Source organism: Oxyura jamaicensis, chromosome 28 (assembly GCF_011077185.1).
Source record: "Oxyura jamaicensis isolate SHBP4307 breed ruddy duck chromosome 28, BPBGC_Ojam_1.0, whole genome shotgun sequence".
Classification (NCBI taxonomy): domain Eukaryota; kingdom Metazoa; phylum Chordata; class Aves; order Anseriformes; family Anatidae; genus Oxyura; species Oxyura jamaicensis.
The window spans coordinates 1,296,154-1,323,722 of record NC_048920.1 but is presented as its reverse complement, the minus strand read 5'-3'; the positions used below and the strand labels follow the sequence as shown (position 1 = coordinate 1,323,722).

The window sequence follows — 27,569 nt, the reverse complement described above, 5'->3', positions numbered from 1 at the left end:
TCAGGGAGGGGCACTGGGGTGGGGAGGGGGGAGTCTGGGAACTGCAGCCCCGGCGTTGGGGCCACGACCCCTTGGGAAGCCCCCGGGGTTGGGGAGGCCGGGGGGGGGCTCCTCGGGGATCCGGGGATGGGGTGGAAGCGGGGGGCGGCTCGCCCTGCACCCCATCAGCCTCGCTATCTCTGCCACCCGTCCGCAGCCTGTGCCCGCCGCGGGGGGACAGGGACGGTGACCCTCTGCTCCTCCGCCAGCGGCCGGGGGGGGGCCAGGGGGTAGGGATAGCCCTTGGCGTAGTCGTCCCGCGGCTGGAGGTCTCCGGAGCCTCGGGAGGCTTCGCTCAGGGAGGCCAGGCTGCCCTGGGGGGGCTGCGGGGTGCCCGAGGGGCAGCCGAGCCCCGGCGAGACCCTCTCCGACTTGATGCTGATGGCGTGGTGCTGCGGGGAGCTGCCGGGGGCCGCATCCTCGGCGGGGACGATCCTGGTACTGGTCCTGGGGCGAGAAGGGAGGGTGAGGACAGGTGTCCCCATGCAGCACCCCTGGCCGACACACACGGGGTGGGAAGAAGCCAGTTTCGTGCCCCCCCTTCCTCCCAAGAGGGGCTGAGATCCTCCCAACTCATCTCACGCACCGGCTCCGTCCAATTCCTCGCCCCCGAGCAACGCTGGGGGGGCTGCAGCACCCGCTTCCCAAGCTGCCACCCACCCACACGCTGGCACGGCTGCTGGGAGCCTGGTGTGTGATGGGGGGGACGCGGGGACCAGGTCCCCAGGGGGCAAATTCGGCTTTAAATAGGTTCCGCTGCCGGTGGGACGGGCTGGGACTGGGTGGCTGGGAGGGTTCCCAGCCTGTCCCCGTGCGCCCCAGTTTGGGGGTGAAACCGGATGGGGTGAGGCTGTGTTTTGGGTACCCAAAAGGCAGGGTCAACCCTAAATCCCCCCCCCCGTCCCTCACCCCGCTGCCAGACCCCATCCCCTGCTGTCCCGTGTCCCCAGCCCGGTGGCGGTCCTTACCCCAGCGCTGCCATGTCCCGCGGGGGCTGCCACGAAGCCGGGGGGCCGGGCTGGAGGAAGCCAGGGGGTGGCGGGGCCTCGCCAGCCCCGTACTCTGCCGAGCAGGGGGGGAAAAGTGAGCAGGAGCTACGGGGGGGGAGGGCGGGGGCATGGCTGGGGGGCTTCGACCCTCCTGGGGCATGGGGCCAGGACTTACCCGCTTGTGCCGGGGCGAGGAAGGGGAAGCCAGAGAGGCTGTGGTTCGGGACGCCGGCGCTGCCCGGTGCAAGCACGGGGCTCAGGGTCTGCAGACCGGGGTACAGAGGCCTCTGTGGGATGCGAAGATGCCCCCCCCCCCCCCGGTCAGGCTTTGTGCTGCTGAGCCCCCCGGTGGGGGGGGCTGTGGTGCTCCCTTTCCCTCCCCAGCACCACAGCAAAGCCCCGGTGTTGGAGGAGGAAGAGGAGGTGGGAGCGGATCAGGGCAGCTCCTTGCTGAGTTTGGGGGGGAGGCACCTCTGTACCCCCCTGGCTGCAGTGAGCCAAAGGCTGGGTGGGAGCAGGGGACCCCTCCCTGACCCCCTCCCATGGTTTCACAGCTGGGGAGGGGACACAGTGGGGACAAGGCCACCGAGCATCCTCCTGGCACTGTCCCCCAGCCATCAGGAGCACCCTGGAGACCCAAAAGCTGGGGGCTGCACATTTGGGGTCTTGAATCTATGGGGCTACTCTGGGGCTGGGCTCCCCCCAGCAGCGCTGTCCCCAGGTGCTGCAGGGTCCCTTGGTGTCACTCACCGCCACGCTGCCACCGCTCCTGCTGCCGGCCAAGCTGCCGTGGGCTTCGCCGCGCCGGCCGTCGGCTCCCAGGTACAGCGGCGGCGGCGTCTTGGTGGCCAGGGCTCGGTTCAGGCTGCCAGGGGGGAAGAGGGGGTAGCCGATACCTGGACGGACAGAGGGACAGGAGGATGCACGGGTGGCACCGAAGGATGTGCAACCATTGGTATCCCATCCTCAGGGGTCCCCGAGGCTGCAGCCGGTGGCCCCGGTGCCCTCCTCGTCCCCCGTGGGTGCCCGTGCGTGCGTGCACGGTGCCGCGCTCCTACGAAGCCACATCCTGCGCGCGGCCCTGGGCGCACCTGGGCTGCGGTGGCCACCCCCGGCCCGCTGTGGCCACGGCCGCGCGCTGCGAGCGGAAACGAAGGCGACGGCCGGATCTGGCCCCAGGAGCCAGCAGGGTGCAAAGCTCCCCGTCCGGACCCCGCTGCGGGTAGCCCTGGCAGCTCAGCTCCCCGCGGAACCGGGGGACATCCTGTGGCACCGCCACCTCCCCGGCCAGGTTGTAGCCGTCCAAGGTGGGCCCGCTGCGTGCCCACATCCTGCACCGGGAGCAGCGCCGAGCCGCGGCGGCTCAGCCCATCCTGGTTGTGGCAAAGCCACCCATGGCTCGGCCACCCCCGTGCCACCTCCTACCCGCCTGGGGGGTTTCCACTGGTCAAGCCACAGCCACATCAATTTTTTCTGGCCCCTTTTTCGCTGCCCAGCCCCAGGGTGGCAGAAGCTTGGGGAGCACCCAGCAGCACCCAGTCCCGTGCCAGCCTCACCGGGCAGGGAGAGCCCCTCGCACCCAGCTCCAGCTCTGCCGCACAGGAGGGAGCTCGAGTCATGGGTGCGGGGTGCCCGGGGCCACCTGGGTGCGCGGCGGCCGTGACTCAGCAGCGCGCAGGAAGCAGCTGGAGGGAGGCCAGAAGCTGGTGGCGTTTCCGCAGCTGCGGCGGCGCTACCTGCCCACGCGCCCGCCCCTGCCCCGCTCCCGGTAAATCCCCAGGAGATGCTGTGAGAGGAGCTTTGCATGCGGCGTCCGGCCTGGAAAATCCCTACGGGGCCAGCGAGGTGGTCGTCGAGGGGGACCTTGTCCCCGCTGCGATGCCACCCACATGCAGCCGGGCGACATCTGAGCCTACCTGGGGGCATCGGTCCTGGAGAGCGCCCCGAGAGCTTCGGTGCTGATGGTTTGAAGGCGGGCGGGCGGCCCTGGCTCTGCGGGGAGCTGCTGGTGCTGCCCAGGGCTCCGTCACCGCCGGCCGGTGGGGAGCTGCCGTAGGATGCCTCGGGCAGCGGCACCGGGCTCTGCGGGGCGAAGCAGAGGGCTGGGGTCAGGGCTGGGGTTGGGGACACGGCTCCTGTCCCCCAGCATCGTGCTGTGGCGGCGACTCACGTAAAAGCGGGGCCGTGCCACCGTCAGGTCCATGCCCTCATTCAGCTTCCGCATCTTCTCGCCGGCGTCCAGCCCCTCGTCCAGCTCCAGCTCGTGGCTGTCCAGCCCCAGCCCCTTGCGCTTCAGCGTCTGCGGGGAGCGGGGTGGTGAGCGGGGTCCCCTGCCCTGCCCGAACCCTCCTCCCCCCCTCTCCCCGCCACCCCCCAGCGCTACCTCGAGGATGTCGGAGTTGGTGCGGCTCTCATGGGGCTCGCTGTACTCCGTGTACTTGAGCAGCACCTTGTCCATGTCGGTGCTGGCGTACTGGAAGAGGCGGTTGGTGCTGTTGAAGATGATGAGGGCGATCTCGCAGTCGCACAGCACGCTCAGCTCATACGCCTTCTTCATCAGCCCGAATTTACGCTTGGTGAAGGTCACCTGGAGGGAAGGGGACACGGCGCTGCCCCAGTGCCACCGCCACGGCCCCGCTGCCCTCTCCTTTCCACCCCCCGGCACCCAAAATCTCCAGGCTCTGGAGGATCCGACGCCCCTGGGGGCCGAGCGGCTTCGCCTCCCTTCGTCCCTCCGCAGCCTCGCGGCTCCTCGCCCCTTCTCGTCCCCTCTCCTCCTACCTGCCGGTTCCGCTGGTCCAGTATTCGGCTGATCTGTATTTTCTTCCGGCCCATTTTTGACTCCTAGACTCGGAGGGAGACTGGAAGAGAGAGAGAGAAACCCCGTGAGCACCTCCTGGGTGCCTCCTCGCCGCACCGCCAGCCAAAATAAGCTTTGCTGAAAAAAAAAAAAAAATAACTTTTCAGAGGAAGTTTTGGTCCCGGTGGCATTTCCCAGCTTTTCCGCAAAGAGCGTCAAACCCCTCAAAATACCAAAAAAACTGGGAAATTCTTCTGGGGCAGGCGGGAAAATTCCCCTTTGCTCTGCTCAGCTGGCCCCACGGCCCCATCTCCGACACCCCTGTCCCCCAGCAGCCCCCCGGCAGCCCCCCGGCAGCCCCCCGGCACCTGCGTGTGCTGGCTGCAGGGCCCCAGTGCCACGATCCCAGGTCCCTTGCCGGGAGCGTGGGTTCAGCCTTGGCATCTCAAAGCTGCGCCGACGCTGCCCCGCGCTCGCCCTCGCCGGGGGTTTTTTACCAGCGGATGGGGCTGATGGGGAGGGGGGTCACAAAAGAGGCTGGGCTGGCCGCGGGGAGGGTCCTCGCTAAGACAAAGGGGCTGTTTTTAGGTTCAATGTTGTGTGTGTGTTGTTTTTTTTTTTTTTTTTCTTGAATGCGAACAGACTAAATTTGACCTCAGCCGTTCGCAGGTCAGGAAGTGGCTGTACGAGGAGACAGCAAAGCGAAACCACCCACCTCCTGGTGCCACGTGAGGCGGTGATGGGAAGAGCGAGGGGCCAAGGGACCCCGGAGCCCAGCCCCGCTGCAAGGTGCCAGCCCCCAGCTGCAGCCCGGCACCGGGCACCGGCCCTTGTGGCACCCCGCTGCCACCGCGGGGACACAGCCAGGGCTCCTCTTGCTGTCCCCCAGCACTAGACACCCCAAAATCCCTCTGGGATGATGCCGGGGGGCTTGGTGCCATGGAAACCTGGTACGGAGCCACGGTTGGCATCACCGTGCTCCCAGCGGGACCCTCGCATCCGCCCCAAATTGGGGGCAGCCCTGGGCCAGCTCAGTCCCCGCTGACCCCAAGCCATGGCCATGGGGCAAGAGCTGGCCTGGGAAGCCGGTGGGGCTCGGACACTGCTGCAGGTCTCCAGGGGACGAAGCTCCCCAAATGTCCCCGGGCATCCCCAAGAGACCCCCTCGAGCCCCCATGGCAGGGATCAGCCCCGGTACAGGTTGGGGAACCGCCAGCCCTTCACTCCCCCAGTGCCCCAGCCTGTCCCGCTTCCTTCTCTCAAGCACGTTGCCATTTACCATCTTGCTCAGCTGCTATATTTAGCTGATCAAAACTAATTTTAATTTATGGAAGGAAATCGTGCTGCCGTTCCCACGGCCCCGCTGCCACCCTGCGTCCCCGGGCCCACGCACGGCGCGAAGGTACCGGGGGGTGATGAGACCACCCCAGCCCCGCGGGGAACGGCCCTGCTGGGAAAAGCAGCCGCCAGTTCCCTGGTGAAAGCGCAGAGGTTTTCCCAAACCTTGCAGCAGCCCGCGCGTGGCCGGGACCAATCCTGCCCTCCCGGTGCGGACACCTGCGGCACGGCACGGGGCATCCCCAGGTGCATTTGCGGGGGCTCGGCTCTCACCTGCCCACCCCAACCCCACGATTTTCCGTCGAAGGCGCGGAAACACGAGCTGCTCCCCTGGGGGCTGTGCTCGCAGCCTGCTTTGGCCCTTTTTGGCCAGAAGACGCTGCACGGCCCCAAGGCCGGCCCCGAGCCCCCCGCTCCCCTGCTAGCGCAGCACAGCTGCGCCCCGAGGGTTTCTTTTTAAAGGTTCACAAACCTCAGCACGGAGGAGAGGCCGTGCTGTATGCGCTCGGAGGTGCTGGGGAGGCAAAGCCCGTCTGCAGCAGGGCCACAAAATGCTGGCGAGGACCCCCCCCCTGCCCGGCACCGCCATCCCTCGGGTGCTGCGGCACCCCAAAACCCTGCTCCAGCACCCCGCTTTCCATCTGTGCTCGCAGGTGGGAAGCTGAGGGTGAGAGGGTCCCGACACCCCTGGGACTGATCCTGCAAGGGTGCGCCTGGCCCTAAACTCCCCGTGTCCCCCCCACACCCGCGCTGCTCCATGGCAGGGGACAGGGGTACCCCTGGGACTGCCACGTCCCCCCGTGCACCCAAGCAGGGCACGTAGGGACCCCGCAGCACCCTTAGGCTGATGGTGCGGAGCCCCTGGGGGGTACCAGAACCCCCAGGACGATGCTGCGGAGGCCCCATCCCAAAATAGCAGGTGGAGGGGGGGAGGCGAGGCGCGAGAGCAAGAAGGAAGCGGCAGCCACAGCGCCGTCGGGATGGGCTGCGGCGGGGGAAATGGGGTCGTGCTGGGGCTGGTCTCGCGTGCGGCCCCCCGGTCTCCCCCCTCTCTCTGGTCCCCTGCACAGGGGCTGAGGGCGCAGCAAGGCCTCGTGCAACACGCGGGGTGGTTTCATCAGCCGCCTCCCCGAGCAGCTCATTATTACGGCAGCCAGCGCTCGGCCCCGTTTGGTCCTCCTGGGGCATCGCCCCGGCCACGCGGCCACCGCGGCCACGAGGGACCCACGGGGACCCGCGCAGCCCCGGCACCGCCGGGCACCGGGGATGGCATTTTGGTGACCGCCGGTGATGGCATTCTGGTTTTACGCCTCCAAAAGGGCTGCCCCAAGCTTGCCGGGGTTCGGACACCGCAGTGCGGCACAGCACCGGCGCCTCGGCTCCCCCGTGCCCCCCCCCCGGCAGGTATTAAGGGCTGGGAAGGGTGGGGGGAGGACTCTCGGTCCGGGTTTTAATTGCTGCGCCCGGGCGATAAGGCGATAAGCGGCATTAGTGCTGCAGGCGATTATCGCAGCTCCGCCGTGACGGGCACGAGGGGATGGCACCGAGTGGCGCGGTGTCACCTCTATCCCTCCAGCCTTGTCCCCACGTCCGGGGACAGCATCAAGGGAGCGCCACGGTGCCACAGGAGCAGCACCCAGCACCCGCAACGGGCTCACCGCTGCAGACCTCAGACCTGGAGGACGCAATGGGGACTCAGGAAAGGAGCTCCCTGAGCTCACAAGGGGCTCTGGGGGCCCCAGCAAACCCCCCAAGCAGAGCTCTGCAGCCCTTGAACCCAGCTTCTGCTCCACACCAGGCCAGAAAGAGAGCCCGCTTGCCTTGCCCCACCTGTGGTTGAGGAGAGGAGATGCTTTGTGCTGGCCAGAAGCTCCCCGCGCTGCCTGGCGTCCCGCCGGCCCCCGCTCCCTCCCACGCCTGCGTATCTTTAGCCCCGGCTCTCTGCTCCCTCGCACGCACCCGGCTCGCGTCCACCCAGCTCCTGCGAGCTGTCCCCTGGCCAGGATCCGTCCCTTCGGCCAGCCGGGGAAGCGCAGCGAGGTGTCGCCCCAGCCCTCCGGCTGCAGCCAGGGTTATAATTAACTCCCCGGCTCCTGTGCATCTTTAGGGGTCATTTGCATCACGGCGGAGTGTGTAAACTTCCTATCCGCTCTCCTAATTAGCGCGCTGAGCCGGATCGGCCCCCTGGGAGCAGCGTGTTTTTCCATGAGCTGCAGCAGAGCCCCAGGGCAGCCACGGGGCTCGGCTGTGCCGCTGCGAGGACCGGTGCAGTTCGGCACCGGGCACGGTACCGGGCAGCAGGCGCATCGTGCCGGGCTGTGTGCGGGGCTTTTGCATCTTTCTCGATCTCAGAGTGCCCCCAAAATTGCTAAATGCAGAAAGTTCTCCCCAAATTCAGCCTGGGGACAGCTGATGGGGCAGTTATTAGGGGGGGCAGCTGCGCAGCCACGTCCTGTGCCTGGAGCCAGGACACAGGGGGAGAAGGGGCAGGGAAGGGACGGTCACTGCTGACCCGAGGGGACGTGGCCTTGGCCCCTGGGTCCAGAGCCTCGACGTGCCAGGCACAAGGAAGGGACAAGGAGCAGACACTTCTTGCCAGGGCCTCTCTGAGCTCCCCAGTGCTTCATCGTCCCACCTCCTGCTCTCCCTCTCCAATGGGACACCGAGGCGTCAATGTAGAAACTGGGCAAACGAGGTCATTTTCACCAAATAACGGGGATTTTGTTGCAAATCTGGAAACGCTGGGGGCCTGCAGGTAGAAAAGGGGGAGGAAAGCAGCCAGCAAATACCCCCTGCCTGCATTTGGTGGCTTCCAAATGGCGTTTTGATGGAGGAAAACATCGATTAAAGTGGGCCGGAGAGTTCCCATCGCATCCTTCACTGGGATAAGACGTGAGCTTGGCCTCGCAGGGGCTGGGAGGGCAGCGGGCTCAAAGCGGGGCTGCGCAGACCCCTGGCCACAGCCAGATGCAGGGCATGGGGACCACTGCTGCTGCATCCATCGCCGGCTGGAGCTTCCCTGCCCTGTGCTGGGGACCTGACCCTGGTCCCTGGGGATGTGACCCTGGTCCCTGGGGACCGGAGGTGCTGGGGCCTCGTGGTGCATCCCAAGGCTGGCGCAGGGAAAAGTCAAAGTTTAGCAGCATTGCTGCAGGGGGGGCGAGAGGTCCTTCTGCTTTTTATGGGTTGTTTAAGCAATCAACCAGTATAAACCAGAGCGGGCCAGTGGTGCGGGGAAGCAGGAGGAGCTGGCTGGGAAGCAGGCAAAAGGAGAACCCAGGGGGATGAGGGGCTTGGGGACCCCCTGGGGCCATCAGGGAGCTGGGGATGGGAGTTGCTTGCACTGAACACCTTCCTCCTCATACATACGCAGTCAACTGAGCCCCGAAACACAGACACACCAAGCACCACCCCAGCACCATGCAAAATCCCCGGGGACAATTAAAATTCATTTTTCTGCCCGCTTCTGCAGCGTGGGGCTTGATCAACGGCATCGCCCTGCATCCCTCGGAGCCAAATCCGGGATGGGGCTGGACCTGGGGGGGGACCTGGGCACCGTCCAGCCCCAGCCCCGTGCTGGATCCAGCCCCGCTGGGGGTGACACAGAGCGAAAGTCCCACCAGCGCCCGGCCCCTTGGGCGAAACGCAGCGATGGGCGGAGGCTTTTCGGTTCCAAAATGACTGTGTGGAAGGAGGAAGGATTGCAATGGCCCCGAAAAATGAGGCGGCTCTTTTCCTTGGAAAGACAGACGGACACACCAACCCTCCCTGGGGCCTGGGCCACCTTTTTGGCTCGGGGTTGGCAATGCTGCCAGCAGCAGCCCCAGGTAGAAACGCTGTTCCTGCAGGGCTGGGCTGCCCCTCGCTGCAGCTGGGCAGTAATACGGGAAATGATACTCGTTTGCTGTTGGGGGGTTTGCTGGGGCAACCACAAGGTGCTGCCAGCTCGCCTGAGCCCATCCGCGTGGCCTTAGGGCTGCGGGGGGTTACAAACCTGGTTTGCTCCTGGCAGTCCTGCTGCGAAGAGGAGGGAAATCCAAAGGTCCCAAAATAGATGAATCCTCCCCCTGCTTCTGGGTTTAAATGACCCCCGCCGTGGTTCAGCATGTCTGACTCGCCGCTGCAGGGATGCGTCCCACTGGGTGTAAGCAGGAATCCCTCTCCTTTGCCCTGTGCAAAGTTTTCTACGCCTGCTTTTCACCCCCACTGCTGCTCTTGGCACCGAGGTATCATCAGTGCCCAAGACTTGGAGGCAAGCAGGAGGATTTGAAGTCCTAAATCAGACCTAGGGCCCGCATCTGTGCCCCAAACCCCACACCCTGAGCTGCAAAGGCCTCCCCTCGACCTGTGTGGCTTGTCCATCTGGCAGCTGGGAACATGGCAAAGGGACAGGATCTGGCTCCCTTCCCAACAGGACCGGTACCCAACGTCCCAAGGGATGTGCATGGGCCAGGGGGACGCAGCCCATCGCCTTCCCTGGGGAGCCTTCGATCGAGGCAGGTCCCTGCCCTCCGGCTCACCTGCCAGCTGCCGAGTTAATTCATTACCCGCAAAACCCCATCTCCACAGCCAGCAGCTCTGGGAAACTTTCTCTCATTAAAAGAGTAAAGCCCCGGGGACGGGGACTTGCTGGCAGTCAGGAGGACCCGGCAGAGGATCCACCTCACTCTCCCCACGGGGACGTGCGATGGAGCGAGGCTCACGTGCTCTGGGACGCGCTGGAAATGCCACGCGCTGGCAAGGAAGAGCCATGCACGGGTGGCATCCCTGCTTGGGAGCAGCGAGGAAACTGAGCTACAATCCTTCCAGAGCCGTGCAACGTCCCAGCAAAGCAACGGGGAGATCAGGCCCTGGTGCTACGGCGGGGCCAGGGTGTCCCGGTGCTGTGCCAGCACCCAGCAGGCAGCCCGGCCGTGCCGTGCCTCAGTTTCCCCTCTGCACAGCGGGCTCGCCCCCACCACCCAAGGCCCAGCAGAGGGGTGCTGGGGACCAGGCTTATGCGGATGGCAGTGCCGGGGCAGGGCGGCTGCCCTCCAGGCTGCACTTTTGGGTTAAACCCAGGCGTTCCTCTCTGCACAGACACGAGTAAAAATAACCGCCCCGAGCGCAGCGCAAACCGCAGGCTTTTTATAGCGCTCCATCCCTAGACGGCGGGGCGGGGGCCAGGGCTCCGCCGTGCCCAGGGCAGCCCGCAGGGCGCCGGCCCGGCCGCACCGGCACCCCCCGGCCAGCCGGGACCGGCCCCGCTCCCCCAACCCGTGCGCCCCGACGGGGAGGCCACTGCGGGGCTGCCGCCACGCGGGGCTGGGGAAAGGGCACGGGGCTGGGGGCACACGGCTGGAACCCCCCCACACCCAGCCCGGCACCCCCCAGTGCCCTCTGCCCCGCTGCCACCCAGGACCGGCTTCCCCACAGGGGATCGGGGACTGTCCGCGTCCCGGTACGCACGGGACCCCCCCCTCCCCGCCCGGGCCACGCACCTGGCCACCGGCTGCTTGTCCTCGGTAAGTCCCCGCCGGCACGGCCACGGGGGCCCGGCGCTGCAGCGGAGCCGGCCCGGCCCCGGTGCGGCCCCGCCGCCGCCGTCCGGTGCCGGTGCCGGTGCCGGTCCGGTGCCGGTGCGAGTGCCGGGAGCCGCGCGCTGCCCGCCGCCTGCCCCAGCCGCGCCGGTGCATTTGCATAACCCCGCCCCCTCCGCTAGGAAATTTGCATAGAGCAGCCGGGCTCTCTTCCCGTTGGAGGATAGGGTATGGGTGATTTGCATAACCCCGCCCCCGAAGGGAAAAGGGGCGGGGCGCGCGCTAAGGGTTGGGGTTTGGGGGGCTGCGGGCAGGCACGGGGCGGGTGTGGGGTCCTGGGGGGGGCGGCATAAAGGGGGTGTTGGGGGGGGGATGTGGGGATTTGGGGCTGGGGAGAGATTTGGGGGAGTCTTATGGGGGAGAATGTGGGGATTTGGGGATTTGGGGCTGGGGGGAGATTCTGGATGGGATTTGGGGGGTGTTATGGGGGAAGGTGTGGGGCTGGTGGGGATTTGGGGCTGGCATGAGATTTAGGGGGTGGCTGTGCCCTCACTGCAGGGGTACAGGTTTGGGCTGAGCAGAGGCTCCCCGGGGATGGGTTCAGGGCCAGGCTCTGGGTTTGACCCATACCAGATCCCCAGGACCCCCCAGCATCGCTCCCCACACATCCATCCACCGTGGGGCTGGAGGTGCCTGAACCCGGTCCCCTGGGTCGTGGGGGGCTCGGGAAAACCACGGTGAAAAAAAAATAAATCACCAGCTCAGAAACGGAACAGTTAATGCACTCACTCCCTTTTTTTTTTTTTTATCTTTTATGTTTATAAATGAAATGTTTTGCCCTGCGAGGGGCTTGTCCCTGGCCCCGTGGACAGGCGGAACAGCCACCAGCAGGGACAGCCACCAGCAGGGACAGACAGACACCGGCTGGGACAGACGCCAGCCGTGGCCGCTGCTGCATTTGCTCAGCTCGGCCATCCCCACCCTGCAGCGAGTGGTCCTGGAAACCAAAGCGGGGGCCGGTGAACCGCAGTGACATAACACGAGGGAGGCTGCGAGGAAGTGCCGGGGACGCTGAGCGAAACCTCAACACGCACCCCACAAGCTGCCGGGGACCTGCTTTGAAAAAACAATAAAAAATAAAAATAAAAAGCAACCCAGCGCCTGCAAGGCAAGCTGCAAATCCCTCACGTCAGGCAGGGGCTCGGTGAGACCTGGGACAAGCCAGCTGTGATTTCCTGGCACCGTCCCCAGCAGGGGCACGCGGCAGAAACCCGCTGCGTGCCGGGCCACCTCAAGCAGGGCGCGGAGGATGCACGTGTTGGTGGATCCTGCAGCTCGAAACCGGCGCAGAGCGACCCGGCGTGCACTCTGCAGAGCAAAGCGAGCTGCTGCTCCGCCGCGTGGTGACAAACCCGTGGCCAGCCTGGGCTTGGGGGACACCGATGGACCCCGGATTTTGGTCCAGACCCCCAGATCAGCTCCGGAGAGGTCACCGCCTGCCACCGGGGTGGGGATGCCGAGGGCTGCCCGGGAGCTGCTCATCCCACGGGGAGCGCCGTGTTTACAGCGGCGAGGGGGAACTGATGCAACTCCCCAGCTCTCGCCACGTGAGCCGAGCTGCCAGGGCAGCAGTGGGAAGGGGTTTGCAAGGGCTCGTTGGAAATGAGCTCCCAGGACAGCCCCGGGGGACACACACTCATGTCATTACACCCCAGCCACGCCGGGGGTCCGGTCCTGGTCCCTGGGCAGAGGGGCTGGGGAGACGGGGGCTCGCTGGATCGGGGTTCCTGCACAGTTCACACAGGCAGAAAGGACGTGACATCTTGCTCAGAGCTGTTTTTAAAGCTAATGATTTATAGAGGGCTTCAGAGTGCAATTAGCAGACTGTTAATTAGCCCTGCTCATAATCTTAATTGATCCTGAAGAGGAGGAGGGAGGGGGAGCAGAAGTACGAGGGAATCGGCAGAGCGGCATTCTGCCTGCCATGTGTCCAGGTGTCCCCTCCTGTCCCGGAGAGGGGTTGGGGACACACAGGGTGGCCTCTTGTCCATCCAGACCATGGGACCTCCCCGGCCCTTGCCCTTGTTTTGGGGTCCCTTGGGGTTCAGCTTGGCCCAGAGTGCTTCCATCCGCAGCGGCCAACCCCCCTTTTTGGGTGCAAGGCTGCCCGGACCACCCCAGGTCAGGAGGTGCCCAGGCTCTGCCCGGCTGCTCCCGGCAAGCTCCAGGCTGGAGGTTCGAAAGCTTTGAGCTCCCTCTTGAGGCCCTTCCTGCCCCAAAATCCCGGGGTTTTGGGGAGCCCGAGCTGCTGCTGGGTGCCCCAGGCTGAACCCCAAACAGAGCAGCCCATGGGGTGCGGCTGAGCCCCATCGTTCTCCCAGACACAGCGAGGAGACGGGGACACCGGCACCGGGCGATGGTTCGGGGACCCTGGGCCAAGCGCCAGCGACACGGGGCTGGGGACCAACATCCTGCACAGCCAAAAATGTGAGCGGGGCTGGAAATGAGCAGGGAGCCAAAGCCGTGCTGCCTGCCAAGGCCAACAACACCAGCGTCCAAAATAGCCCCGTGTCCCGTGCGGCTCTGGCTGGAGCAGAGGGTGCCAGCGGGAACCACCCACGCGAGACGCGCAGCCCTGACGGAAAGGTCGCCTGCCCAGATCCCACAGCCAGGCCCCCGCTGATACCAGGCTGGAGGAGCCCGGGTCATACCCGGTCCCCGTCCCCATCCGCCTGGCCCTGGCAGGGTGCCTGGGACGTGCACGGAAAGGCGCGACCCCGATGTCCCCCTTGTCCCGTGCGTGTGGGAAATCGCTGCTTTGAGGGCTGTGGGCTTGAGTGGGGAAGCTCTGCCTCAGTTTCCCCACTGCTCCCGAGGACACGGCGTCTTCCCAGAATAATGAGGACCCGCAGAGTGAATTTTCCCAAAATAACGGGTAACCTTCCTGGCAGGGGGCACGCAGAATGGGGCTGCGGGGGGCACTCAGCACAAACCCCCCCGAGGGAGAGCACAGCAGAGGGCAATTCCCGGCCGTTCCCAGAGGACGATGTGCTTCTGCTTCCCAGGGTATTTATAAGGCACGGGAAACTCGTGCTGACGGCAGGGCAGCGCTTCGCCGGCCCTTTCTCAGCCTTGCAGGAATATATTTGGGGTGCCCCCCCCCCGACCTGGCGAGGAGGCCTGCACTGCAGGTGGAGGCCCAAAGCACCTCTCGGGGGGAGGGGGGCAGGATCAGGCCCTGGCAGCATCCCCTTCCCCCGGGAGGATTTTCCCGGGGGTGTGGGAAATGGGAGACCCGGGGGGGCAGCGGGAGGGGGGGGGGAGCAGAGGGATGCTGGTGTGGTCCCCCCCAGCACCCTCCTGCCCATCTGTCCCCGGAGCCCCCTCCCTTTTCCTGCCCTCTCCAAGCCTCCACCGGCTCCAGAGGTGGATGCGGGCGGAGCCGGGGGTCCCGGCCGGGGAAGGGGGGGGGGACGGGACGGCCCGGCTGTGCACCCCCCTTGGCGAGGGGCCGGCCCGGGGGGCAGGACCGGCCCGCCCCGGCCCGCCCCGGCCGGGCAGCGGCGCTCGGAGTGAGGCGCACGCCCGGCGGGGCAGCAGCTCGGTCCCGGGGCGGCTGCGAGAGTACTGGGGGTGCACGGAGCTCCCCCGGCACGGAGCGGCTTTGCCATCCCGGTACCCTCCGGTTCCCGGTGCTTCCCCGGTTCCCGGTGCCTCCCGGTTCCCGGTGCCTCCTGGTTCCCGGTGCGTCCCGGTTCCCGGTGCCACCATGCCATCCTCCTACCCGCAGCGTGCCCTGACGGTGCTCCTGCTCTTCGGCACGCTGTCCGCTGCCATGGCCCTGCTGGCCTCCAGCCTCATCTTCCAGCTGCCGGCGGGGCGAGCGGGTCCCGGTCCCGGTCCCGGTGCCGGTCGAGGGGCGCTGCCGGAGCCGGCGGCCGCCGCTCTGCTGCCGGTCTCGGCCGTGCTGGCCGCGCTCTGCCTGGTGCTCAACGTGAGCTGCCTCCTGCTCTGCCTCCTCCACGGCTACTTCAGCACCGAGCTGTGCCGGGGGCAGCTCGGGCCCGACCGGTGAGAGGGGGGGGGGGGGGAACGGGGGTTGGGGACGGGGGGGGGGGCCCGGGGGGGGGGGGGGGGCCGCGCGGGGGTGGGGGGGGGGGGGGGGGGGGGGGGCCCCCCCCCCCGGTTATTGATTGGCCCGGGGGTGGGGGGGCAGCAGCCGAGGGGGCTGCGGGGACTTTGAGCGTGGTGGTTTTGGGGAGCAGACGGCGCTGCTGGCACTCGCTGAGCACTTCAATATCACAAAGTTCATCCACCGATGCCGTGCCAGCCCGAGAAGCGGGGCTGTCTCTGGCTGATAAGCCCGGGGGGATGGAAATATGGCCCTTGAATTCAGCGTGGAGCTGTGCTGAGCGGCTGTTTGCAGCCACCCATCCACCTGGCTGCACCGAGGCACCCGATTTAATTTCCCCGGTTCCTTCCGAGTGCAAGCTGAGCCCTTGTGCTGGGGTCTGCACTTGGGGGAGCGCAGGGGGTGCCCAGCAGCCACCCCAGATTTGTGCCTGCGCAGAGCTGGGCTCTTTGGGGCACTGCTGGCACAGCACCCAAATGACCGTAGGCCCAGGTTCATTAACCACAAGACACGTGTTGATTTAATTGTTACCAGCAGGTTTACACTTGCAAAGCTCTCCCCAAAGCAATTCCTCTCTCCTTCCTCGGGCACCTGCTGGGTTTTGGTGGTGCCCCCCCCGCCCCCAGCAGCTCACAAATGCTGGCAGTTAAACGCGTCTGGGTGGAAACTGGTCTGTGCGTGGGGGTCCCTCACGCCATGGTCCCCGCGGGATCATTTTGGGACTGCCCTGCCTTGGGCAAGTCAAAACTCAGCTAGAGGAAAGGGAAAAGGCTCAACAGCTCTGCCCAGACACAACTTGTGATGCCCAACGCCGTGCGCCACGGCCCCAGCAAGTGAGCAACGTCTCCGCTCGGCGCCTTGCAAGCGAGGCTGACGTGCTGGTTAGCGAAGGAGAGCAAAATATTTCTGCAAAACGGAGCTCCTGGAGGAAACCTCGCTTTCTGTGGGAGCTCAGCTCCTGCTGGAAAGCTTGGAGCCGAAAATTCCCCATGGGCTGTGAACTTGTCTGAGGTTCGGTACGGATTTGGGCTGGAAAATGCTTGTTGTGGAAGTGGCGCCGTTCTTTTTTTGGGAGCCCTAAGAGCGAGGCAGGACGGGCGCTAATCAGGCAGCCAAATGCCAGCTCACAGCACAGGGAGGGAGCGTGCCGGCCGCGGGACAGCCCGTACCTCAGGGGGCAGCGGCTTGGCCAAGGGCTCCAGGTCAGAGCAACCCTCACGCACGGCCGTGGACCCTGCCGATGCGTTTCACCGAGCAGCAGAGCTGTTCCCAAACAATTTGGCTTTAAATGATGCTCCTGTGCTCTCCTCCCTGCAAAGTAAGAGGCTGCTTTTGGCTCTGCTGCTGGCCGTGCGGGGCTCAGGCAGGCTGGAGCTTGCAAAGGGCAGGGCAGGAGCCTTGGACCTGCACCCCCCTGCCTGGCATCGAGCAGATCGCTTGGGCTGGCCGTGCCTCAGTTTCCCCAGCTGCGAGCTGAGGCTTACAGTCACATTCGGGGAGAAAAGGGACAAATCCTGGGACGTGGGGGTGGTTGTTTGCAAGCTGCAGGCACAACCTGGGGCAGGAGGCAGTGGTGGGACGCAGCCCCTCTCCCCCACGATGCCGGACGCCGTTTGGTGCCGTCCCCTCGCGGCCGAGCTGCCCCGGCCCCTCCGGCCGCCGGTTTCATTAGGGGACCCGCTCACGTCCCAGGGACCTTTCCCACGTTGGGGCTGTCACACTGCATTACCGCTCCGCTTCTCAGCGCCGCGCTCAATGGTCGGAGCCAGCTCCAAACAAAGTCCTTCTCCTCCCCGCTAATCCCCCCCTCCCCGACTCAGGTAATTAATAAAACAAAGCAGCTGCTCTTCCCCGCCGGGCAGCGAGGAGCGGGTCCAGGCTCTATTAACGGCTCCTGGCTGCGATGGGGACAGCAAGGCCAGGAGGAGGGGACGGGGTTGGGACACTCCTGGGGGGAGACGGGGACAGGGCACGGCGTCCCTTGGCTGCTTCGTTCGTCCCACGGGGCGGCGGAGGAGCATCACGAGGGCCGATCCTGCCAGGACCGTCGTGCTGCTGCCGGGTGAGCCGGTGCTTCCATGCCAGGGTGGATTTCCAACCAGCTCCTGGGAGTTTTGGAGGTGCCGGCAGGAGCAGCGGTGCCCTGTGCACCCCTAGCACGGCCAGATGCTTTGGGGGGCTCTTTGTGGCTTTCCTGCATCGTGGCCCTGCCACATCTCTTGGGGCATTTTTGTGTCTGAGGCTCCACGTCGCCTCCAGCCTGCGCCCCGGCCATGCTACGCCATGCCCTCATCCTGCTCACCGGCAGAAGAGCCCTCTGGGGACTTCCAGCAGTGCCTTCCAGGGCCCAGCGAGGCAGGACCGAGGCTTGGCACTGCGATCTGGCTCTGGAGGTGCTCGAGCAGCGGGATGAGCTGGTGGTGGGCTGGGGCTGGCCCCGAGACCGTGCCCACAGAGAGCGCGTGGCCTCGGCCGCAGCGCAGCAGGCGCAGGGGTCGGTGCTGCACGCGGAACAAAGGCCCTGCTGGAAAGGAGCTGGTCTTTTCATGTGTTTTAGGCACAATTCAAATAGCGAGCCCCCTCCGGACAAAAGGCTTGCAATCTGAGCTGAGCAAAGAAATCCAATCCCAAGGTTGAAGAGAGAACCTGGCCTTGCTTAATTCAATGCGCCGCAGTTTGCTTTTCTCTCTTTCTTTGAGGGGGAAACGGGCTTGCTGCCTCACTTTTGTTCCCAGCTTGCTCTTCAGGGTTTGCTGAACAAGGACAAATCACCTGCAAAAAGCCCTGAGCCATGTGAACCTGTCCCACCTGGTTTCTGAAGCACAGCTAGAACCAGGCAGGGAAAGTTTGAAAATTCAACTCGCCTCAAGATCTGTTCCAGAGTGGGAACAACGCAGCCCAGCGGCCTGGGGGAAACCCCAATTCCGCAGAGCTCCTTGGGCTCCTGACCTGCCCCTGAACTTTTTCTCTATGCAAAACCAGCCTTTCAGTTTCTCAGCAGGGGCCGCGGCATCGGCGCTTTTCCTGCGCTGAGACCAGCAAAGCGTTTTTCTCACCTGTTTTGCAGGGCAGACTGGTTCCTCTTGGACAGCCGGACGGTTCGCCACGCCGCCATCGGCTTGTTCTGCTGTGGGGTCTCGGTCTACCTAACAGGCAAGTGCTCGTGTCCCACCAGCACAGCCCAGCGTGGGGGAAAATCATCCCAGCAGGGCTCGTGCAGCTTCAGCCCAGCCCGTGCCTTCCGTGCCGGTCGCTGAGTGCTCGTGAGCTGCCAAGTTTCCACTCCAGCATCGGGTTTGCTTTGCAAATGGCACCGCCAGCTCATTCCTGTAGCGAGATCTGTTCTCAGTGACCAGCCCTCACGGGGCTCTCCTGGCCTGAACTTTTACAGGTCAGATGCATCCCTTGAGTCCTTACCCTGGTTACGGTCTGCTGCACTCTCCCTTCCAGCTCTTGCCATCTACATGCTGCTGCTCTTCGAACTCGAGGCCGGTATCGCCAGCGCCTGCATCCTCTCCTCCGGCATCATCGTCCTGCTGGTCACGGTGACGCACGCCCTGGTGCGCGCTTCCCAGCTCTCCCGCCGCAGCCGCCCCGAGGTCTCTCACACCCTGTACGAGAACGACTCTGCCCAGCACAGCGAAGCCCCCGCCGGCGACCTCAACAACAAGAACGTGGCCGCTCCCCGACCCCGGCCCGAAATCCACCGGGAGTTTTCCTTCCCCCCTTTCCTGGAGCGCAAACCCCAGCTGGGATCCCCAGCCAGCAGCAACCTCACCTCGTCGGGCAGCCCCGGGGCTCGCTCCGAGCAGGAGAGCTACAACCTGCCCCGCACGCACAGGACGCTGTCGGCAGAGTCGGCCCTGCTGCAGGCACAGGGCAAGCCCTGGAACGGCGTCACCCACGAGATGAGGAACGTGCTGGCGCGCAAACCTGGAGCCTCGGGCAAGGACTCGACGCTGGTGTGAGTGGAGGCTGGAGGCGCCAGGGCCAGGATTTGCATCTCTGTTTAGAGCTTAACGTAGGTCCCGTCTCAACCCCTGCGGCAAGGAGCCTCGTCAGACCAGGGGGTGGCTGATTTTCCACCCCCTGCCCTCCTGCAGACACCAGAAGACAGCTCCCAGTCTCTCGAAGACACGTGAGGAGCGAGGGGACCTGGTCCAGGAGCAGACCTACCCTCCTTCCCCAGCAGATCCCAGCTTTCTTTCACTGCCTGTACCTCTTTCCCTGTCCCCTCCCATTTTCCTCCTCCGTCCTCTATCCCCAGAAGCCAACACTACACCAAGAGCTCATACAACCAACCCGAGGGCTTCCCTGCAGCCAGGTGTTAAGAAACCAGGAGAGGCGATGGAGGAGCAACAAGTGAGATGGAGCCAGAGGAGTCTGCAGGTTGCAGAGAGTGGGTGTGAGGTGGCAGAGAGGCCTCCTGCTCGGGCACCGGCACCTCGACCCTCTGAGCAGGACACAGCTCGCTGCCCAGGGCCCTGGCTCTGCTCAGCGCTGGGGAACCTCACGGGGGATTCCCTGGATGCCACCTTGAGAGCAGTGACAAGTGTCAGGGCTGAGACCCGAGGTCCAGGACTGGGTTTGCATCGACACTGCAGCCCTGCACAGGACCAGGGCAGCAGCACGCTTGGTTCTTCCCCAAGTCCTCATCATCCAGCAGTCAGCAGAGTATTTCAGGGAGCAAAAGGAAGCCACCGATCCAAACAGATCCTCTCACCTTCCGTGTTACTGTCCTGAAAGACACCTGGTGCCCTGAGCACAATGCAGAACATTTCTTTGGAAACTGAGTCTGGCACTGCTTTGATCCCTGCATCTCTGGGAAATTCTTCAACAGAACAGAACTGCTGGTTCCAAGAGAGATTAACAGTGCTCAACAAGGGATGAAGAAAGTCCAAAGTTGTTTGAAGAGCAGGACAGTTTCTTTTTCACTTGAAAGGCTCCAGCTCTGCGTGTCTTTGTTTTGCTCCGTGCCCTTTGAAACAAGCAGAGCCAGCAGGCTCCGAGACCCCCCAGCCTGAGCCGAGCGAGAGGGGAAGGCTTGAGACAGAACTTACTTGTTTTGCCTTTTTATTATTGTTCTCACTAAGACCAAATTCAGCACTTCCTGGCACACACACGAGAAACTCTCCTCGCAGAATGCCTCCCGAACAAAGCTGAAGTGTGCCTACATTAAGTCCTTACACAGCCACCTACCAAATACTGAAAGCAAGACCTAGTTTTTCTGAGATACTTCTGTGGCCGAGAGGTAGAGAGAAAAATGCCTCGTAGCAGTCTGCCATCAGAAAGAACTGGAAAGGACAAACGCAGAACCACCCCGTTTCCCTTTTGCAGAACAGCGTGGAAAGAGACTGCCCCACACAGGCAGTCCTGACCCCAGGAGTGGGATTTGCCTGCTCAGGCGCAGCACCTCGTTACTGGGAAGAGCGAGGCAGGCAGGCCTCTGGGCGGCTTCACAGGCTGAGCGGAAGGTTTTATTCCTCCACGTGGTCGGTGAGCACGGAGCTGGGCTGGAGAAGAAGGCAGAGGACAGCCAGTCTTGTCTGAAATCAGGAACTAGCTGGAGGATTCTTGGCTTGTGGGGCAACAGTGCTGTGAAAAGAAAGAGACAGTCATGTCCAGCAGGCAGGCAGGACGTCAGCACCCACGGGAATGTGAAGAACCAGGGGAGCCCTAAAATAAAGCCTCGCTGCTCGGAGTGGGAGAGCTGCTTAGACAAGCACACCCTTCAGCGTGCTGTGCAGGCCAAGGAGCAGCACACAGCAGCTCCCATGGGTGTCAAGACAGCAATGGTCACAGCCACAGCACCGCAAAAACAACCAACCAAAAAACAACTCTAAAAATGCTCTGTTAGGGCTGCGCAGCGCGACCCCGCTGCACGGGCAGCCGGGAAAACGCAGAACCTGTACCAGAAGTGTCTGAAGCAGAGCCCTTCTGCAGGGACGGAGGCGCTTTGTCTGCTGGGGTGGCTTTATCGGGGACGGGCATTTAGAACTGCTCGTGGTGAGCATGGGTATTTGGGAGTCTCCTCACCCCTAAGCAGTCAGACTCCAATCCCAACACAGTTCTCGGGAGAGACGAATACACTGGACTCAGACAATCTGCTGGAAGATGTTTTAGTAGCTGTAGCTCAACTGCAGGCATACAAAAATGCATCATCTTTCTGCCACATCTGTCAGCACCACTAATCTCTAAGGGACTCTCCTCCGAAAAAAGCCACATAGATGACAGAGCACCAAAGGCAGCCTCTCGCCTACTCCATCTCAGTAGCATCATCACACTCCCAATGCCTTTACCACAACAAATATTTAATGTATTACAGAACCAAACAACCCTTGTTAAATAAGGAAATAAATTATTTTCCAGTTGCCCTTTTTGTAAACAAGATTATTTGCTTCCCATGGCAAACAGAGCCAGAAAAATCACTGGAAGGCAAGCAGCACGCTCTTATAAATAACAGCCTGGGATGCCATTACTGAGATAACCGCTTGGCGTGTTTGTACTGGGCTGGGTTACACCACCAGAACCTCTGTGAGCCAGAACGGGCAGATAAACGGGCAGGTCGGCGCCAAGCCCCTTGCTACCTGCGGCCCTGAGCAGCATTCAGCTGATCCTTCATGGCGATGGCGTGCTTGAGCAGGCTGTCGATGCTCTTGAAGTACACGCTGCTGTCCGTCATGTTCTTTATGGCACTGGAAGCAGAGAGGGGATGGAGGGGGGAGGACTGGTTAGTATTTCCACACGTGGCATGGATTCAGAGCCCCCTGCCTTGGTAGAGAGGACTGTCAGGAAGAAACCTCAGCTTTAGGCAGTGCTCTGCAGCTTCAGAGAGTAAATAGGTAGCGGGTGGATTTCCTGCAGGAGCCTGGCAGCTCTGCACTGCACACACAAGTGGGGAAGAGCGGGCATCTCATCGAAGCGAAGCCCCCGAGGTTCGGAGAGCTCTGCCTGCACCCTGAGCCGCCCACCCCAAGCGCTTCCTCCCGGCTCACGCCAGGAAGGTGCCAGCGAAGCGCAGGCTGCTTTGTTTCCAGCCCCAAAGCCGTGCCGCTGAGCGCCGCCCCTCCTGCTTGGAGAGGTCTGCCCGTACCTGCAGGCGTACTCCACCGTGTAGATGGCTCCTTGGCTTTGCTCCTCCCAGCTCTGCATGTCGGACTGCAAGAGAAGAGCGGGCAGCGTTGGGCACGCACCAGGTAGACGCAGCAGTGTGCTCTGCCAGCCCTGCCCTGCCGAGGACTTTGGCTGCTTTTCACTAGAAGCCGAGCTTGGATCCCGTCTCCTGCCTGATAGCCTGCGACGCCTGGCTCCGGGTGCCAAGCCCCAGCATTTAAAAGAGACGTTTATCGTGTGTATTTCTGGAAGGGCTACTGGTTCGGGCCGACGCTTTGGATGCTCTGGCCAAATTGCCCTTGTTTTCGGATGTGCCCGCGAGGCAGCGAAGAGGCACGGTAAGGCAGGCTGCAAGCAGCCAGCAGCTGCCCGAGCGCACAGGACTGGCTGGAAGTGCCAACGAGATCAGACCTCCTGGTGGGCCTGGTCCAGGATCTGAACTAACAGCTCCCACCACGTCCAGCCCCCCCGCAAAACCAGATAAAATTGTTTATTCTGCAGCGCTGGAAGCTCTCGTTTCATCAGACCTGCTCCTCAGAACCACAGCCACAAGCCTCCTGGTCCTGCAGTCTGCTCTGAAACTCTGCTATCCGATCCCAAGCAGCGCTCAGCACCGTGCCCTTCTTTTCATGAGCCTGGAAGAAGCCCCGGGAACTCCACACAAGTTCAGGAACGACACGCAGTTCTGGCAAGGCACGTAACCGCATGCTGTAGCTCCAAGGAAAGGGAAAACCAAGCGAATACACAAATTACAATGAAAGCGCAGCTCGATTCAGAGGTGTAGCTCAATAGATAACTATTTCCAAAGTCCTTAAGTAGCTTGGGCACTCTTTAAAATATGTTCTCATGGGAGCTAATTCTCAAGTCTATTCTGTTGGGTCTAGTTACAAGGCAGAGGAAATCCAAGGGCCCCTTTTTGTGACTGAAGGAGGTCGGGCAGGAGCTTGGAGCGCGTCCAAAATCACTTCTGCTGTTCAAAGCCTGTCCTACATCAGGACGCTTGACCACATAGCTTTAAAGCACAAAAGAAACAAGCCTCTACATGCAGCGCTCTAGGCAGTTCTCTGCAGGAGAGGGTACTTGGGCCCGGGACTCACAACCCCACGAGCCGTCCTGCAGGGACCGCGCTTGCTCCACAGTCCGATCACGTTTTCATGACCGTATCCGTTGTTGAGAGCAGGGTTTGCGAGCAGAGGCAGCTGCAAAAGGCACAGATATGTCCTGCAGCTCCTCGGTCTGTTCGCTCCAAGAGGTGCCAGACGATCTTTAACAACCATTTAGAGCCCAGCATCACGCTGGCTCAGCCGCATGCGGCACCACAGCAGCGCTCTCAGACCGCCCTCGTGAAAGTAAGCTCTGTCCCACGAAGGGCAGGAGACCCCACGTAAGAAATTACCAGCACCATTTCTTCCACCTTTTCTGGACAATTTCAGGCCTGCAAAGCCCAGCACAGGGTGAGGGCACAGGGGCAAAACTGGAAAGGCAGAGACGGTGGCTGCAGAGCTCCTACGAGCAAGTGGGGATGATGCAGTCTGCTCCCTACAGCCACTTTTCCGCGGGCCTGCCGCTTCTGAGCACCAGCAGATTTTAATCATTTCCCAGTATCGGAGGCAGTGATATCCATTCCCAGCACTCCCACCACCTCCCGGGAATGTTATGCCCTTAATTAGGAACAAAAAGCCTCTCCCTAGAGCTCCTGACTTCTTAATCTTTCCTTGACGTCCTTTCTTGAAATTCCCAGGATGTGCCCTCGGATGCAGTTTAAGAGCTAAAGCCAGCTATTAACGTACAGCAGCACTAATGACAAATCACCGCAGCTTGGCAGTAAATTAACGAGGAGATCGAAGTTCTCCAAAGACCAGGGGAAATGCAGACAGGCTGCTTGGTGTGGAGCAGGGCTTAGCAGCGCAGCCACGGCACGTGGAGGCAGCGAGGGCCTCGCATCGCGCTCCGGCTTATCAGCGAGGTGCTAAATCTGCCTGGAGAGTTTCAGATGGTGAGGGAGGCATTAAGATGATTTTCAATCAAATCAAAGAAAGCTGCTTGTTGTAAAGGCGTGGAGGTGACCTTCTCCTCGCCTCAACTTTTCCTCCCGGCTCCCTCCCTCCCAATTTTTTCCTAGCTTTAATCCCCAGGGAGTTTTAAAGGCTGTGGTGTTTCGGGAGAACCCTGCCAGCCGGCGACAAGAGCTGCTGCAAGGCCGAAGGAGAGCTGGAAACCACCAATAAATCCTGCTTCCTTCATCCATTACTTACACCTGGGGAATAAATTACACGAGAACGGATCCGCGCGGACCGCTCCTTTTTCTTCTTTTCCGTTCCGAGGAATTAAAACCACCCTGCTCTACTGCCTTCGCTCTGAGGTAGATAAAACCTGACAGCGCTTTCACGGTGCGCAGCCCTGCTGACGCCCTCCTGTTCCAGTCCCTTGCCGCAGAGCCGATGGGCTCTGGCAGAGCGACCCAAAATATCCCCCCCCCAACTAATTGAACACTCCGCCGTGCCAACGGCCCCATCAGGGCACCGAGCACGTCCCTCTCCCCGGGGGTTTGGCCGCCCGGGCTGAGGGGCTTGGCAGGCACAGCCTGTTGGCTGCAAACTGCCTCGCCTGGAACTGGGAGAAAATGAGAGCGGGTTCGAGGAGAACAGAGGGAATCTGACCCCAAGGCCCGTAGCAGCGGCTTGGCAGCGCAGGCAAGGCGCTGGCTGCCAGCAGGGAGGAGAGCAAGCTCCCAGCCACGACGCTGCAGCCTTTGAAAAATGAATATGGCAGCGGGTGAGGCTGGAGGAGATGTCACCACCCGCAGCTCTGCATCCCGTTGTTCCAGCTGCAACAAATCACCTTCTTACCATTTTCTTCCAGCCCTCGCCACATCAATGCACTAGCAAACACAAAGGTGGGAACCAAAAAAAAAGGCTCAGAAGCTTTGCCCTGACCTGCACCGTCACTGCGGGAAGCACGGCACGCTCCTCCTCGTGCCGCAGGGGCCAGCACCCAGGGCAGGAGGTGCTGGGAGGCTGAAGGTGGGGGGATCCCAGCAGCAATTTGGGTTGCAAAGAACTCTCTGAGGTGGCTGCAGCAAGCTGATAACCGATGAGCATGTCTAGCAGGGAAAATGAGAGCATCAAAGGTTGTCAGAGATCCTGCCCAGCGCAAACCCCGCTAACAACACGCTCTGTGGCCAGCACGTCCGCTCGGCTGTCACTTCCATTTGTGCTGCCGCCTGGCCCCTCGCCCCCGTCCCCGTTACAAACTGTGCCGTGATGGAAACTGATCTCTTCCCTCTGCATGACTTGTCATACAATTTGCTCAATTTCCTTTTGTTCCGGACACGTTCCCCGAAACCAGGACGATCTTGATTAAATGAAAGCCAAGCGACAGCTCAGGAATAACATTAGGAACCCGTCTCCTGCATCCCGGTGATGCAACCGCATCGGCGTGTGCGATACGTACACACACATCTCTGCACCTACCGCTGCACGCAGACACGTATAGAAAATGTTAATAAATAATTGAATAATAAAGTGTCACAATCCAGGTTAATTTGGAAACTAGGGCTGTAAAGCAAAGGTGAAAAATGGGGCCTGACAGTGCATTAGCATAGACATGAAGCAGTAATCTATTCATGAGACATCACTCCTAATGAATCATGACTGGCAGAAGAGGGAGAAGGACAACAAGGCTGGCATTAAAGTGTCTCTGCTCCGTGCTCTGGAGGGAAGTAGGAACACAGCTGTGAGATGCGATTCATTATCCTGCCTTGCCTTGTGTGGGCTCCTCGCACTTGTTTCTTCCCACTCCCCCTTCCCTCCTCTCGCCCTCCTCCTTATTTTATGTAGGAAATAAAAATCTTGCAGTGTAGCCAGGGGTAATAAGATTTAACGTCTGCCTCCTCCCCCCTCCCCGTACGAGACAGGCTGCTCATTTTTCTTTGTCTCCGCACGTAACTCCGGCGCTGGGAGCTCAGGGATGAGGTTGGCCTGGGAAGTTTCACCCGGGGTCTGAAGATGAACATGCAAACCCCCCCTCAGCCCCTCCATTTCGGGCTGAGCAGGGTCCTGCAGCTCATGGCTGATTCCCTTCCTCCTTCCCCGAGTGGGGGTGGGATAGGGATGATGTAGCAGCTCAGGAAAAGAGCCCGAGTCTGGCTGTGTCTCAGGTCCGGAGGCCGAAGCGAAGCCCGACTCACCTTGTGTTGAGCGAGCTCTGGAAGCGATCTCCTGACGTGCTCCTGGAGGCGGTAGAGCGCCACGGAGGGCTCGTTGGCCAGGACGTACATGCTCTCGGTGAATTTGTCCGTGACTGCAACGAGAGAAGCAACAGTTACTGAAAGCGGGGAGTAACGGGGAGGAAGGCGAGGTTGGAGGGGCTCCCTTGGAGCCTCTGAAGGCCGTGGGGGATCAGGGAGCGCCCGCTGCAGCCTCCCACACCACAGCCGCTCAGCGCCCTGCGGGGGCCGCTCAGGGAAAAGGCCCCGGCTTCCAAAAGCGACGCCGTGCCAGGGAAAAAGAGATCAGAGCAAGAAAAAACAAATATTTTGGATCTCCAGCCTGTTAACAAGGATGCGAAGGCAACGCAGACAGGCAGCTCACTTCCCACTCCACACCGCAGCCACGAGCCGGGCACCAGGTGGACACAGATCGTCCCGGGACATCGCCGGCCCCAGCAGATGTCCACGAGCACGGCTTTGTCCTGGTTTTGAGGACCGGGCCACAGTCGTGGGGCCCTTTCTGAGCAATTTGAGGTGGCCACGAGACGGCGGGCAGCGGCGGGGGGCTGGTGGCTTGGCCGCCTCGTGGCCTGGGGGCTCCGAGTCTCAGCCCAGCCCCAGCCCCTGGGCCCTCCTGCACCTCAGCTGCCCCCCCGACGGCTGCGTAAACCTCACGGGTTTACGAGGTTACCTCGGTTTGCACCTTTTCTGTTATTTTATGTTATTTCATTGTATTTATTTATAACGACTCCGCCGCGCTGCTGCCCCGTTTTCCGCCCCGTCCCCCCTCACTCGGGGCTTTTGTTCCGGCGACAGCTGCTGGAGCCGCGACAGAGGCAGCCCCGCCGCCCTTCTGAAGGCGACCGCGACCCAACGCCAGCCCCTGCCTTGCCCGCCGCGCCCTGTCGCGACATGTCGCGCCCCGCCCTGTCGCGACACATCGCGCCCCGCCCCGTCGCGGCCAACCACGTCGCGGGCTGCTTTCCCCTCCTCCCTCCCGCCCCGCAGGGCCCTATCGCGACGCGTGCTGTCACTGCGGGGCCCTATCGCGACATAAGCGGCTACTGCGGGGCCCTATCGTAACCGGGCCTGTCGCGACCGGGCGACACCGGGCCGCGCCGGTACCCGCGGGCCGTGCAGCAGAGCAGTCCCGGTACCCCACCACCCACCCCCCCGCGCTGCCGGTGCCGCTCCGACCTTTCTTCACCTTCAGCTGCATCTCGGGCTCCTCCATGCCTGCTCCCGCCGCTTCCTCTTCCGTCGGTGCCGCCGTTCCCCGCCCCGACCGGGAACCGAGCCCCCGCCGCACGCGTTCCGCTTCGCTCCCCCGTCCCCAAAACCTGTTCCCCCCCCCAAAAAAAAATCCTGGGGTCCTCCCCCCCCCCAAAAAAAAACAAAACTTGGGGTCTCCCCCCCAAAAATCTGGGTG

At 62.7% G+C, this 27,569-nt stretch overlaps 3 protein-coding genes across 9 annotated transcripts; 1 reads left to right on the top strand and 2 right to left on the bottom strand.

Moving 5' to 3' along the window:
- Positions 1-6: 6 nt before the first annotated feature.
- Positions 7-10,957, bottom strand: MEF2B (myocyte enhancer factor 2B). Of its 7 annotated transcripts, XM_035348457.1 has the most exons (9): positions 10,647-10,786; positions 3,810-3,889; positions 3,412-3,615; positions 3,199-3,327; positions 2,945-3,110; positions 1,779-1,924; positions 1,204-1,315; positions 1,008-1,101; positions 7-486 (listed from the first exon to the last, which is right to left on the bottom strand). In XM_035348457.1, the coding sequence occupies exons 2-9, from the start codon at positions 3,861-3,863 to the stop codon at positions 174-176; spliced, it is 1,218 nt and encodes a 405-aa protein (XP_035204348.1). In that variant the 5' UTR covers positions 3,864-3,889; positions 10,647-10,786; the 3' UTR covers positions 7-173. The 7 variants fall into 7 exon arrangements, with proteins under 7 accessions (XP_035204348.1, XP_035204344.1, XP_035204345.1 ...); XM_035348453.1 differs by having other exon boundaries at positions 1,008-1,104; positions 3,412-3,889; positions 10,647-10,957; XM_035348454.1 differs by having other exon boundaries at positions 3,412-3,889; positions 10,647-10,957.
- A 3,310-nt stretch (positions 10,958-14,267) lies between these two features.
- TMEM221 (transmembrane protein 221) lies at positions 14,268-19,272 on the top strand. The gene is made up of 3 exons (XM_035348177.1): positions 14,268-14,756; positions 17,885-17,970; positions 18,268-19,272. Exons 1-3 carry the CDS (start codon positions 14,455-14,457, stop codon positions 18,783-18,785), a joined length of 906 nt encoding a protein of 301 aa, XP_035204068.1. The 5' UTR covers positions 14,268-14,454; the 3' UTR covers positions 18,786-19,272.
- A 601-nt stretch (positions 19,273-19,873) lies between these two features.
- Positions 19,874-27,473, bottom strand: BORCS8 (BLOC-1 related complex subunit 8). The gene is made up of 5 exons (XM_035348179.1): positions 27,338-27,473; positions 26,120-26,232; positions 21,911-21,975; positions 21,405-21,512; positions 19,874-20,412 (listed from the first exon to the last, which is right to left on the bottom strand). The coding sequence occupies exons 1-5, from the start codon at positions 27,372-27,374 to the stop codon at positions 20,370-20,372; spliced, it is 366 nt and encodes a 121-aa protein (XP_035204070.1). The 5' UTR covers positions 27,375-27,473; the 3' UTR covers positions 19,874-20,369.
- Between the last annotated feature and the right edge of the window lie 96 nt (positions 27,474-27,569).

Bases quoted from the DNA above. Each gene is read 5' to 3' on its own strand.
- MEF2B (XM_035348451.1), bottom strand. From the start codon at position 10,930: ATGCAAATCACCCATACCCTATCCTCCAACGGGAAGAGAGCCCGGCTG. The intron at 3,890-10,646 runs GTGCGTGGCCCG...TCTCTCTTCCAG, and splicing joins GACAAGCAGCCGGTGGCCAG to TCTCCCTCCGAGTCTAGGAG. The intron at 1,925-2,944 runs GTAGGCTCAGAT...CTGTCCGTCCAG, and splicing joins TCCAGGACCGATGCCCCCAG to GTATCGGCTACCCCCTCTTC.
- TMEM221 (XM_035348177.1), top strand. From the start codon at position 14,455: ATGCCATCCTCCTACCCGCAGCGTGCCCTGACGGTGCTCCTGCTCTTC. The intron at 14,757-17,884 runs GTGAGAGGGGGG...CCTGTTTTGCAG, and splicing joins GGGCAGCTCGGGCCCGACCG to GGCAGACTGGTTCCTCTTGG. The intron at 17,971-18,267 runs GCAAGTGCTCGT...TCTCCCTTCCAG, and splicing joins GGTCTCGGTCTACCTAACAG to CTCTTGCCATCTACATGCTG.
- BORCS8 (XM_035348179.1), bottom strand. From the start codon at position 27,374: ATGGAGGAGCCCGAGATGCAGCTGAAGGTGAAGAAAG. The intron at 21,513-21,910 runs GTACGGGCAGAC...CTCTGCTTCCAG, and splicing joins ACGGTGGAGTACGCCTGCAG to TGCCATAAAGAACATGACGG. The intron at 20,413-21,404 runs GTAGCAAGGGGC...TTCTTTTCACAG, and splicing joins AATGCTGCTCAGGGCCGCAG to CACTGTTGCCCCACAAGCCA.